The sequence below is a fragment of the Falco punctatus genome (genome assembly GCF_963210335.1).
Source record: "Falco punctatus genome assembly, chromosome: 7".
In the NCBI taxonomy this organism is placed as follows: Eukaryota; Metazoa; Chordata; class Aves; order Falconiformes; family Falconidae; genus Falco; species Falco punctatus.
In genome coordinates this window covers 62,615,413-62,629,663 of record NC_137587.1, presented here as the reverse complement: position 1 = coordinate 62,629,663, position 14,251 = coordinate 62,615,413, and the positions used below count along the sequence as shown (strand labels likewise).

General features: G+C 42.6%; 1 protein-coding gene across 13 annotated transcripts in view; it reads left to right on the top strand.

Annotated features, from left to right (window-relative positions):
- AKAP13 (A-kinase anchoring protein 13) overlaps window positions 1–14,251 on the top strand; it is a 222,469-nt gene that overhangs the window by 123,012 nt on the left and 85,206 nt on the right. For all 13 annotated transcript variants that reach the window (XM_080396174.1, XM_080396186.1, XM_080396175.1 and 10 more), the window contains one exon: window positions 2,619–2,695. In XM_080396174.1, coding sequence (XP_080252300.1) covers window positions 2,619–2,695 — 77 coding nt within the window. The remainder of the gene's footprint in view (window positions 1–2,618; window positions 2,696–14,251) is intronic.

The following is a 14,251-nucleotide window of genomic DNA, read 5'->3' as shown; positions in this document are numbered from 1 at the left end:
ATAAAGCAGCATCTAGAAGTCTGGTATGGCAGTAATTCAAGAAAACAGATATATTGTTTATTATTATCACTCTGTACGTCCTTCATGTCAGTGTCTAAGCTTTGGGTAGTGCATTTTGTGTACTGGTTCAGTGGCAGCCTTCAACTTTTTGCATTAATTCTCCTTTGCTGTGTCAGTGCTTGGGAGTTCTCCCTGCAGCCTGGGTTTTTGCAGAGTATTTTGTAGCCGTGCAGGAGTCGTCAGTGGTCAGAATGAATCAGATCTTTTTTCAATAGATTACGATAAAGCCTTCCCAAAGGAAGTATAGGTCACAAGGCTGTTTCTCAGAAACGCGTGTGGTCAGAGGGTTTATTGTTATGCTAATTTATCAGAGATGTAACCAGCTGATAATTGCTATTGCCATTACTCCAAATCATTGAGCTCTTCAATTTTTTCATTTATATTGTGAAATTGCTCCCAAATACTTATCTGTTTATCTCATTGCCTCCACTTAGTTTTAGCCTACCCCCAAAACAGAGACTTCAAAGGGCTAATTGCCTTATCCATTGCCTGAAGGAAGGCGATGAAGCTGGAAGATCCTACTTTCATAAGGCAGCTCCTCATGCTGTTAGCTTCAGACTCAGAACTGCATTACAGCTGACTATCATGTTCTGCAAGCACATTATATGCCAGTCAGGCAGATAGATGCTACTCATTAAAAAAGCAGGCAGTTAGGATGTGAAATCATACCACAGTAGCCAAACTAGGTGAGAAGAGAAGAAACGGCATGTGTTTATGCTGACAAAACAACTCCAAGTAGATGCAGCTTCTTGGCAGAGAACAATCCTGGTAGTTAGGTTGTATGGTTGGGGTTTGGCATCTTAAATTAACAAATACTGTAATCACAGCTCCCTTACTCTTCTGGGGGAAATATCCTTAGCATTATCTCTTGCAAATCTCAGCATTTAAAGGAAACATTCATTGCCAGGTAGAAGAATATCACCTTATCTTGAATTTTACCAGTCTTTGCCTCATTCTCATCAATGGCATTTTCCCTATGGAAGAGCACATACTACAATTTCCTTCCCCTGTTAGAGTAGCAGGATGAGCCAATAACAAATGTCATTGACGATACCACACGTGCAGTGAGGCACTCTATGCCCCAGAGACCTCTGTGATAGCATTTCATTTGAGATACGTTTCTTAAGAGAAGTTTAGGAAGAAGTGGCAGAGTGCAAAAAGTTGTCCCCTTGAATTTCATCCTGAGGGTATAAGCCTTTGTTCTTACCCAGCGTGGAGAATAACTACACTGCTTGCTTCTCCTGTCCTCAGTGCACCGCAGGTGTCTTCTTTGCATGTTCTGTCTTTGGACCAAGATCTCAACCACTGTGGCGTTGCCACAACCCCAAGCAGATCTCATTACAACCGTGTTCTCTGCTTTGTCAACAAATGGGATTCGCAGAAATTTGTAGCATTACCTTTGATTTCTGAGAATTTGCCCACAAACTCATCTAACTGGGGCAAAATCATGCCAATTTGTCTTAATGATGTTGTATTAGTTTATCAACAGAACATTGCAAAACCATACAGTCCCAAAATCAAAGGTAGACTTTCATGCCAATGGAAAACCCATGGGTGAGAGTTGCTAGAGCAATTTCCCCATGAAGATGGGAGGCACCTCTTGCTAAATCCCTGAACTGGTAAACTCACTGCAAACATATGTCGCCCTTAAGAAGGCATTGTCATCCATCAAGTGTTTGTTTTTAGAGAAATGAGAGAGGGAGCAGGATTAGAGGAGGGTTTAGCCCTAACACAGCCACTCTTCGTCTGCATGGCTTTGGTCAGATCACTCTTCTAAAAGTCTCCCGTGTGTCATGAGAGTCATTAGCTTAGGGTTGAGAGAGTTACTTTTCCCATTGACTTACTGGGAAAAGGTGCACAGAAGGGAACCCCAGGGGAATGGTGACTAATGAAAGCTTTGCTGGGCAGTGAAAGCAGCTGGGACATGATGTTTGTACCACTGCGGTGGTGACACTGTCATGGGAGCATGAGGAAGGGGAGAATCAGCTGGGACTTTGTAAACTCCAGCAGAAAAGGGTTTGCCTTCCTAATCCAGGGACCTAATCATCATCCTTAAGGCAGTGCAGGTGGGCTAAATTTTTGAAGCTTGTGGTTATTTTTTTTCAACACTTAAAATACCTGTTGAGAGAAGGCAGGGCTGGTTTCTTGCATTATCTCCAGGTTATGGTAAGAATTAAAACAGCGAAAATTTTGGTTCTTTAATTAGAACAACAGGAACCAAGAAAATACATGGGCAAATACATGCACATTTACTCAGCCTCTCCTAGAGCTTTTCAGGAGTTTTACCCTGTGCTTGCTGCTGTTTCATAGTTCCTTTCAGTCCCAGACATGATAGTTGTTAGAACTCATAACAAACAAGCAGCAAAGTCAGGAATGAAACCAGATGTTGGAAGTTAAATGGACTTGTTGAAGGGGTTTTGGGGTTGGATTGTCTTTTTGTTTCATTTCTTTTTTTTTGTTTGTTTTTTGTAGACTGGTTTGAATAAACAGAAAAATAGCAGCAGCACTGAAAAAAGTTTGTTTTTTAAATTGTCTGTGCAAACCGTCTGTTTTCACAGGGAAGCTGGAAATGAAAACTGAAGATGAAGTGGATTTTTTGAAAGATCATAATGAGAGCACAGCCCATGAGGAAGCGGTGAGTGCCACTTATACAATGTCACCTTGTCTTTTTCTGTGCTTTTTAAAGAAAAGCCACCGCTCCTCCGGCCAGCCACATAACCTGCTGGTTTCCTTTCTGTAGCACTTGCAAAGCTGAACGGTGTCCATCACCATGACATTGCTTTAGCCTTTTAAAAACACTGTGGGCTTTTTTAGACCTTGTGTTTTTCAACCACTGGATTAAGCCACGTTTATGGTGTCTTAAGTTGGTGATGTAATGATTAACCCAAGAGGTTCCTCTTGAGACAGGGTTGTGTCAATATTTGTGTATAATTTGACAAAAGCCATGCCCTGTAATGCGCTTGGAGCTGTGATGTTGCGTGTGGGCCAGCAGCGTCTCCAAGGTCCCTGCACGCAGCTGCCACCTGTGTGGCCCTGGCGAGTCTCTCTGTCCCCTCTCATGCTTTGTCCTTCCAGGGCAGAGGGGACTGTAGCTGTGGTCAGCGTCGGTGTGTGCACAGGCTCCAAGGTCTAAAGGCATCACTGGCTGGGAGGTTCGTGCCTCTGCTGGGAGAAAATTTAATAATGGGAAGGCATACAGGGAAACCCCATCTTCCTCATGTTGGTGAAACAATGTAAAAAGGTCATGCCAGGGATCAGAAGCCAGTTGGTATTATTTTCTATGACTTGTGCTTTGCATGTTTAAGGACTGTCTCTGATTTATAAAAAAACCCAAACACCAAAACAACCTGCGAGTACTGGGCTTGACAGGAAAGTGGGTTTGGTTTAAAGCACCCCTAATACATATTCTGCTTTATCAAGAGCTGGGATTTTTTTGGTCTTACCTTTCCTAGCTGGATTTGCATTTGCTCCTATATTTTATATATAGTTTCTTGTTCCTGAAAAATAAAGTGTTTTGTAAATGTTGAATCGTGCACAGCCTGTGCTGGTGCACGTTGCCATTGAGCAGCTGTGTTTGTGTGTTAACGTACCATTATGAAGCTGTTAAAAGAGAAAATATTGCAGGGATGAGTTAACATTGCAGGGTGGAGCACTCAAAAACTTTGCTCATCCCACAGTAAAGCTCTTTAGGCAGTGAACAGTCTTGCCAAAGCTTGTAATAAAATCAGGTTTATTATGTTTTTAACAAGTTAGGACTTAATTTCTGTAGCTGTTTGCTCAGTGAGCTAGCCAGGGACTGGAGCAAATAACCTTCCAAGCTAAAATTTGTGCTGTCTGATAAGTAATTCTTTTGTTACTGGAATGCATGAGTGCAAAGATGCTGATGATTTTCATTATTTTTTTTATTAACCAACCCTTTATTAAAGCTAATTTTCATGACTAAGGTATCTGTATAAAAGTAAGATATCTTTAGAAAATGCAAATGAGAGCACTGCCTTTTCATTTAAAAGAGGGGAAAAAAGAAAAGAAACATATTCAATGTGGCTTCCATTTTGCATGTTTTACAGGCATTCTGATTTTTTGTGTGTGTGCTTTCTTCTCTTCTTCCTCACCATCCCACCCTGTCAAACACCTCTTTAGAAATGCGGCTTTTCTGGTGCAGGAATGGGAGTGCCAGGGGAATGGAAAGTTTGCTGCAGGACTGACAGGGTTTCCTGTTGCTAAGTTCAACAGAAACAAAATAACAACTGCACTATGTTGAGGTCATGTAAAAAAAAAATCAGTAGAAGACTTAAAAATAGAGCTTAATTCACACATGTAGGTTGGGTAGGGAGCTGGCCGGTAAAAGCCATCACAAAGTGTGCATCTTCTGCCACATCCTTTCTCTGCTTTATTTAGTGCTGACTTTTTTGTAGCCAGAAGTCTTTCAGGTGCTCATTGCCTTCTTATTACAGAGTCATTCTGTGGTTGGTAAAAGTGGTTTTCTTAACTTCTTGCGAATAGAAATATTGTTGCTTGCACCTGGTCAGGAGCTGCAGCTATTTAGCAGTCTCACTGCTGCCGTCAGCAACTTTGGACCTTGGGAACCACACTAACTCCTGTTTTATGGGTTAGAATTTCGCACAATGCGATCTATAAATATGCAATGGCAATGCGGGATGCTCTGTATGCGCACAGACTATTAAAACAAATATGTTTTGGAGTCTAAAAAGTGCTACTCCTTGTATAGTGCAATCAGGCCAAATGACAGTAAGCTTCAGCACACTGCAAAGAGAAGGGGGGAAATCCTTCTTGAGAGCTGGTTTCTGAAGGCTGGAAATTAGCTGGCTTAGTGATACCAGTATTACATGTGTAAGGTTGCACATGCTTTCCCCTGTGGTCGTTTCAGAAAGCTTTGCCTGAGAGAGGCTCTTGCACATGTCATGAAAAAGCTGCAGCTGAAAACTGTTTAGGAAAATAACGGTTTGTAGAGTTATAAGCACTGTAAAGAAAATAATGGAAAAATGTTTTTTTTAAAGTGCCTGTTTCTTAAATCTCTAGAATGTTTTCTCCGAGCTTGTATTTGTTCAGCTATAGAAATTCTGTAACCAGAATTTCCCAAGCTTCTTTCATGTTGGACAGTGGGTGCTCCTCTTGCCAGAGACTCCTCTGGTTCTTATCTTCCTGTTTTGTTTGTGGATCTTGAGTAGAGTTGGGGCAATAACTTGATGTGATCTATTAGAATCAGACCTTAGCATTTTTAAACTTGAATAACTTTAGATTCTTAACTCCGATGAGAAATCTGGTTTGGCTTCAGCATACTGTGATATTAAAATAATTTAGAAATGGCATCTGGTGGCTCCAGCTTATGAAAGTAAAGCGACAGTTTGAAATTAACTGTACCCTGATATACTTCTCTTCTTGTGCTGGTTCCAGAAATCAGTTATGATTCATTATTTGCTGAATCTTTGTCTTCATGTGGCAGGATGAATAAGGTCACACTGCTGGGTTCATCCGACGGCTTTGATTATCTAAGCCTGTGACTGACAAATTGTAGCTGGCTGACCCCAGAAACAGAGTTCACTGGGAAATAGCCTTCTCATATTTATTAATTTAATTAGTTAGTTCCTATTGAATTTAATGCATCCTACCTTTACCAGATAAATTAGTTTTTAATTAAAGTCTGTATTTTCAGAAGTTGCAGCCTGCCGGCTCGATGTGGCATGTCTAAATATCTTCACAGAGAATGAAGCTTGAAAAAGATTTGCACTTTCTTCTCTACAGTGATCCAAGTAATGCAGTAATGTGTGATATGTCAGCAAAGGGCACTTTCTGGGGGAAAACTTGCAGAAAACTTGCAATATTTTCAGTCATGATTTGGAAGACGGAAGTATGTTTATAACACTCTTGCATGACATCAAGTTGGAAGGGGTTGCAGACACTTGGGAGAGCAGGGTCAGGGTTCAGAGTGACCTTGAGAAATTGGAGAGTGCATCCAGATAAGAGATAAAAGCAGCCATAGAGTGCTTCATTTGCAAAAAAGAAATCCAAATGCGCATTTCCTAAGTCAAGTTTAAGCTGGAGAGGGATGGGTAGAAAAAGACTGAGGAATTTTAGTGGACCACAAGTGAATCATCAGCAAGAGGGTATTGCAAAAGAGACACATCTTGTTTTGAGTTATACTGAAGGAGTGTCCTCCATAAGGTAACTTACTTGTGCATGGCCCTGTGGAGGCATCGTCAGTGTCATTGAATCTCGGTTTGGGTGCCCTGCTTTGAGGAGGACACAGGCATACTGGAAAGTGTCCAGAAGGAAACAACAAGAAGAGATTAAGAAACGTGAGAAGAGGTCGAAAGAAGTAATTTTATTTTTCAGTGCAACAAAAAGAAAACTGTTGTGCAATCTAGCAGTCTGCCAACATGTAATAGTGGTTATTAAAGTCCTAGATTTCCATGGCAGTTTAATTTACTGATTTGCTAATTTGCCAGGGTGATTTAGGCTAGATGTTGAGAAAACATCCTGTAACCATCATGAAACTGTCGCAAGACCACCTAGGGAGGCTAGGAAACCTCCTTCCCTGGGAGTTGTTACAGATAAGATAGATGATGCTCTGTCAGGACAGAGCCCTAGGTCTGTTCTTGCCCATTGCTTTAGGTTTGTAGGCCCCCACGTTTGTGCTTTGCTGAACAGTGAGAAGAGGAGGGAGCTGCTTGGCTGGAGTCTGGCAGGGTGTACAAAGAAGGGAGGGAGGGGGCAGGGATGGCAGAACTGCAGGAGATGGAGGTGGGAAGAGGGGCTGGGTGGAAGAGGGCTTGTTGTGGGAGGGAGGAGAGACCCACACAGCTTTGAGATGGGTGTTGGAATGGACAGTAGGTGTGAAGGATCCAGAGATCTTTTTCTTTCTCCCATCTGTAGTCTTCTGTGTTTCTCTTTCCTGTAGGAAGAGTAGATAATTCCAGTAGATAAATGGAGAAAATAATGGCCCAGATGTACAGTGTCACCCCACTCTAGTGGCTGGTCCTTAGGAGGACAGCCTGGTGCCCATGCTGGTCGTTGGTCAAGTCAAGTAGTAGAGAGACGCTTCACAGCTCAAAACTGCTGAATCTTGTTGGTGACCCAAGGCAAGGGGAGTCATTGTAGTTCTCCGGGCTCCAATTCCTTTTCTTAGGAAAGAACTTCTTTAATAAACTGCTCACCCTGAGGACCTGCTAAAATTCAGGTTGTTGGTGCTCACTGAAGTTCATGTTCGCCATCTGCCTGTGTGTACATATGTATGTACTATGGAATGGGGATTGCAAATCCCTGTTTTCCAAAGGGCCTGCAGAACAATGTGGGAAGCTTCCCAACAGCGTGGGCAATTTCAGAGCGAGTGGCTGAAGTGCTAGAAATGAATTGGAGTGATGGAAAGTGCAGCCTTAACAATAGGCTGCATCCTCACCCCGCCTCTTTAAAATCACTTGTGTAACTCTTTCTTCATAAATGCTGTCCTGTAACTACAGTAAACATGGAAAAACTTAGCCAAATGCCCTAAGCCTGGCATTAGTGCTAAAGGGTGACACACACGTACCCATCAGGTCAAGACTCTGGGCTAGTCATCAGTGAGGCCCTTTCTCACACCCAACAGCATCCTGTGTCCGCCCCGGATGCTCGAAGCAGAGGCTCAAGAGAACTAGGAGGAGGTTGTGTCAGACGGTCAACCCCTGAGTGAATTCATCACTGTGCCGAATATATTGCCCTGGGCTTTGCTGTTTATTCTGTGCATTGCTGCATAAGCCACTGAGTCCACGGTATATGCTGCAGGGAGTTAGTGAAAGTGGGGGGGAGAAAAAGAAAATCAAACCAGGCTGTAATTCTTGTTTGGCCTTTACTATTACTTGTGCTTTGAAATCTATAGCAGGAAGGCATTTATACCACTATTGCAGCAGGTTTTTTTGGTCCTACACTTAACTTCTCTGGGTGCTGCAGTTCTGATGCCTTTTTATCCTGAATGCTGCTAATCCTCAGCTTGAGATAGTCGTTTCCAAGATCAGTCACAGGATTCATGGATGTTAGTGAGCGAAGCAGGAACGTAGACACCAAGCCAAATCCCTGACTTGGTGCAAAGACGCTGCTCTCAAGTTTCGCTCAGCACAAGCCTGCGGCAGGATGGGCCAGATGAAGGTGCCCACGCCACCCCCACAGCTTGCTGTGGTCCCAGGGCTTGTGCTAGCCATCGCTGATCTCTAGAGATCGTGAGTTACTTTTCCTCCCCAATGCCTTCCCCTTCAGCCACTACACAGTTTTTTAGAGTAGAGGCAAATATTGCTGCGTGTAGCCCAGATAGTCTGTTTTTTTCATTATTTCATAATTTCCTCTAGTAAAACATCTGGCTCTGCCATCCTCCCAGTATCAACTGCAAAGGAAGTTTATCCCTCAGCTTCTTCACACTAATTGATAAAAGCATCAAAAGCTACCTACAATTTTAATTACCATCTGCAAATGTTGTTGCCTTGAAGGCAGATCTGTGTAGGTATTCCTGCCGTGGTCTTGAGATGGATGCAGATTAAAGATAACTGATAATTACAAATCTTCTGCAATGCTTGCTTCAGACAAGGGGATTCAGTCATACAAGTTATTTAACATCAGTGTATTAAAGTAGCTTTCTGAGGCCCTTTTTAGGATCAGGATTCCATGATTTCACAAGTTTGTAAAACACAGAGCTAAAGCATTTCCAGTACAGAAAATCCTGGTTTTGGAGTTCTCTTCCAGTGGTTAGATACGTTCATTTTTTTTTTATGCAACCATGAAAGTATGGATCCATAAAATAATGGATGTATAAGACTGTTACTGTAGCAAAGGAATGCTGGCACTGAATATTGTACCTTGAGAAGGGAAATACTGTGCTGGTTTTGAATGGTTCAGTCTTCTGTATCATATGGATTCCGTTATTTGTGTTTGAAATCTCTTAAAGTTTTGTGGTGTAACTGTTGTATGGTAGACATGGTTACTGCACACTGAATTCCTGGTCTAAATATAGAGGAAATTAAGATGTTGACATGGGAGACCAAATGTGGACTTCTCAATGGAGAATGCGTTATTATGACAAATGGGTACTTTGCTGTGTCACATCACTGGGTTTTTATCCTTCTGAAGGAACCTTTTTAGCTCTATTTGGATATTTTGGAAGCGCAGGTTGTCACCCTACAATGAATGTAGAGAAGCCAGCATTTATGTTTCCCTGTAGACTTAAGATTTTGCAGTTCATTGGTAGTTACATAGCCTTAGAGGCAAACCTCATTAATATGAGAAGTAGGTTTTTAATTATATTACCATATGTTTGTTCTGGTGTTTTGTGAGAAGTCATGGACTAGTGCTTCAGTTCTCTTGCCATCCTACACTAACTGCTGTCCTACGTGGCAGGTTTTGGGTTTTTTTAAGTATAGTTTTTTTCAGGATGTGGGAAAGCTTTTTGGGACAGTTTGTGCCAAATCCAGAAAGTCGTCTGAAAGGTGAACCACAGCGAGAAGTGACACGTGGAGGGAGAAGGTCCCTGGGTACCTCTGAATCATGGCTTCAGCAGCGACAGCCGCTGGTGGGCACCATGGCTCCTCCTGCGCTGTGTCAGCACAAGTGTTCGGGAGGTAGTGCTGTGAATGGGCCAGGTTCGAAAGGGAGATGGCACCTGGGCAAAGCTGGTGTTCTGGGTTCCAAGCAGCGTCTGGCTTTTGGGGAGCTTTGGACTGTAACCGTATGTATGAGGAACGGCGTTCTTCCCACTTTGGTGGAAGAGCCATAAATGAGACGCAGCATTTAGAAGGTGAAGTTAAACAAGCTGAGACTGTGGGAAGGACAGTAAAAACTTTGAAGGGTGAAAACAGTTAATTCTTTGCGTGAGTTACTGGAGGAAGGTGCGAGCTCTCCATTGCTTCCAGTGTTCCTGTTGGGACTGGATGTCCTATGAATGATATGCTGCAGCTCTAAATAAACTGCCAAACCAGTGCTAGAACTGGTGCAGGGTTGCATTGCCTGTCCTGTGCTGTAATGGAGGTCTGTATGGACTTGATGTTTGTGTGATACCTCCTGGCTTTAAGATCTCCATTACAAGGTGAAACCCAGCAGTGCAATCTGAGAGCCCACAGACAGGGACAACTGTCTGAGAGATGAGCAGGACTCTTGCCTGTTATTTTTCAGCCGCAGCATCTAGCAGTATCCAGGCATGTTATTTCTGACTGAAACTTGCAGCAAAGGATGAAAAGAATGGTGTTAGTAAGAAGAACAGTGTAAAGGACTAAAGAGAGAGAGTTGTGTGTAGAGCTAGAATGCAGTTTAGAAAGAATACATTAATGTTTCCATTCTTGCAGTGTGAATTGTTATGAAAATATATTTGGTGGTTTACCCAGTACTGTTAAAACTCCTTCCGTGGAAGCATGGAATTAGAATGCATTTAGGCTTGGAGCAGTTGCACAGATTCCCCTTCTGCTACCATTCTCAGCCTTTACCCCCTGCCCTACCAACGTTTTTAGGCTCTGTCTTCCCTTATTTTCATGCAAAAGTGGATTTTTTTCCTCCAGCATCTCTGCTGTTACTGCTCAGTGTCACGTATGCATCCTGGTGTGGCACAAAGTAACTCAACTGTGTTACAGAATGTTTCTGGGATCAAACTGGTGTTAAAACACTAGATGAGGTAAAAGCCTGGATGATTACTAAATGTTTGCCTTTCCATGCAGCACCCTTGCTCACACTGAGAAGACTGACTGCTCTCTGGCTTTGTCAGGGACATCTTTCCTGCTGTCTGGTCTGCACTGTGCAGAGTGGTAGTATGGGGCAGTTTGGTGGTGATGGAGAGGTCCATAAGCTTGGGACTGTGAAATGGGAATAGATGGTTAGTGTTGCAGTGGATGATTAAAATATATTGTCTCTGCAGAAGGACTGAGTGATTTGATATCCAAGCATATGATATCTAAAATAAAAGTACTTGACTGGTATGGAAGGGAGGGGGTTTGGCTGAGCAGAGGCAGCTGCCAGTCAGAATTAAAAACTCCAGAGTTTTTAATGCACCAGCAGTGCACTGGTGTTGTGTTTGGCCATGGTCAGCCATAGCTGTCCTTACTGTTGCGGTAGCAAATTCATCAGAACTTTCAGGGAAAGAAAACTTCTGAATTTTGGTAGAAGGCTTGTATTAGTCATAGTCACACCAAAGAAGTAGTGATGTCTCCAAATGCAGATCCTGTAAAAAGCATGGACAGTAGTGACTTTTTTTTATGGGACCCCAGAGCAGGTAGGTGTTAAGGGATAAGAGAGTTTTTTCTCACTGCCGCTTACCTCCTTCCATTGCCAGTTTGTTGGTTTTACTCCTGTGGTCTGTGTTTTGGACTTCTGCTTTGGAATAACCCCAGCATGGAGGCTGTAACAAGAATGTGACAGTGTTTTGCAATGATTTAATAAAATCTACTTAATCAGCTGTATAGGAATTAGCAGATGGGAGCAAATTCTAAACCAGGCTTCCTTTTGCACTTGGTCTATCACAGCTAAAAAGGTTCTTCTCCTTCCACCTTTTCTTTCTGCTTCACTTCTGCATTAAGTTCATACCTAAATAAGTGCATATTTGACGTAGCTAACTTTCTGGTTTTCTTTTAAGCAGTGGTGAACATAGCTGCTGCCTGCCTTTTTGCTTATTGTGTTTATCATCTTAGCGCCAGCGATGTACTCAGTGAAAATGAAGGCGGCAGCTGTGCCCAAGAGACTAATCCAAAAGATAGAGCCAATATTTCTGGGTTATTTAATTTGCTTTCTCTTCTGTTTATGTAGTCCAAATCAGAGGAATGGTTGCTAGCCTGTGTTTAACCTGAGTTATGCTGCTCTCCTTTCAGATCTTCAGAAGGACTAATGCTTGACTTACGATTTTCTCAGCCTTGTTAGATACTGCTTCTCCGTAAAGACTGCCTTGATGTATACCCTGATACCAGTACCGCCATGATAATAGTAGTTTCACCTTATTTATGCACTTAGTTATTTGGGGGCTTATTCTTACCTGTGGGAAGTACAGCACCTTTTTCACATACCGCCTGCCTCCCTGTCCTGAAGCATTTCCATCCTCTCTACTGCAGCCACTGATACTGTCTCTGCAAGTACCGTGGTGCTGGCTCTGCCTCTCTTTTACGAACTGGCTGTGTTCTCTCTTCTTATGTGTTGTCCTTCCAGCTGGTGAGATAAGAGGCAGGAACGTGAAGCCTCGCCCTCGCTAACTCATTAGTCTGAGCCCTGGTACTGAGTCTGCTTAGCATCAAGTGACTTGTTTTTCTTCTGTCTGAGACTGTACTTACCTCCATAAATCACAAGGAGATCATAATCCTGACTTGCTTGACACTGAACTTTTGCTTGATTTCTTAACACAGCTGGATGCATTAAATGCCTAAAAGTGGTTGGGAGAGATATTATTTCCAAAATACACATTTTCAAAGGCTGGAGGTGAAGTTCTCTGAAACATTAGTTTCAATCTGAGATCTTGGGCTTGGGAATGTAGAAATCTCTTGTGCCCCGCCAACACAGCACACTGCTGAACACATTGATTCTTACTTAAGACATGGACAGGGGTGGGCTGTTAAACTCTGCAGAGATTTAAGAAGTGTTTCTTGGTGCTTTGTTCCAAGTAATATTTTTATTTTAGCTCACTGACCGTCACAAGGTAAGAAAATGCGTGCTCGCCCACTTGCCCACAAGGAGGTGGACAAGTCTTAGCTTCAAATCCCTGCACATAAGGAGTAAAAAAAGAGCGGTAACGTACCTTTTTGAGCCCTCTAAAAGAGGAGGGTTGCTTTTCAAATATTCCCACCTGCCAGGTGCCTGAAGTGAGGCATTGACTGTAGAGATTGGGGTCCCACGGCATTAAAAAAGGGAGGGGGAGAAAGAGTCCTTTGCTCCTGCTGCATGGGCTGAAATGAGTTTTAAGGAATTTTGCAAATTCTGGTTTTAATTGTGTTTTGAGGAGACACGGAGAGAAACCTCTGAAGGCTTTTTGTTCATAACCGGACATTTGAGGAACAGCATTTGATTTTGCTTGTCAAGGCTTGTCTATTACATGTATTCTTCGAGGAAGCTGAGGTTTACTTCATGTGTTGTAAGCTGCAAAAGGCACCCAGAAAAGTGTAGATGGATCCTCTGCCTTTCTTATAAATCTAAATATATAGACTAAATAAATAACTTCTTTCTGGGCTTAAAATCCTTACAGCACACGAGACAACAAAAATTTGCATCTTGGAGTAGCTCCTAGAATTCTTTAATGCTGAAATACATCCTCTGCTTGTGAACCTGGGGCTTTCCCTCCTTTAGATAAGTGGTTTCTGTTCAAACTGGCTTTTCTTGCTACTGTCCTTTTGGGCAAGGCTTGGCACAATTCAGTCAATACTGATGGTGACCCTAGGAGTACATGGCAGGAAAATCAGAAATTTTGAAGTTAAGATCAAACAAGTCATATCAGTTAAAAAGAGCAAGGGGAGCTAAAAAAAAATAAATCAGTGCTTTGAGTATTAGCTTTCTCTGGCTCTTGACAGTTGGAATGTCATTGAAAAAATGATTTTTAGAGCACTTTAAAAGCTCGATAAGTTTTCTTCTCTTTCAAGAAACAGAATTTATATGGAAACATATTGTTTCAAGCAACAGCTGAATTAAATGTTGAAAAATAGGATATTTTGGTTGAATTTATATTTACTTTTTTAAGGTAAGTATTAGTCTCCCAAGAAAATTACATTCTGTTTTTATGCATGTCTTTATGTGAGCAATGCACGTTCCCTATCTGCTAAGTAGTGCTCTCTGGAGCATCGAATAACTTTTGGCAGGTTGGCTTTTAAAATATATTGTGTGTTATCTTTTACGGGGGATATTGGCAGATGTCTGGATCCCAGCAATGAAATAGCAGGAGAGGGAGGCAAGACAGACCTGGGGTTTATTGTGGAGTGCTGTTGGAAGGGGAAAGGGGTGCCAAGACGACGGGTAGTGGAGCGTGCTCTGAGCGAGGGTTTTAGCTCCCTTGTACAGGGCAGAAAGCTGCAGCAGGGGATGTGTTAGGTCAATATTTAGGTGAGTAAACGGGGTAACGTAGATGCCCATTTGGGAGCTGTATTTCCTTTATTTCTTGCCTGAGGCTGCTGAGCAGGACCAGACTTGGGGGACACTCTGACTTCTTTTTCTCCGAACTCCCAGGACGGGGGGGGAACAGGGTGCTGACTGTGGCCAC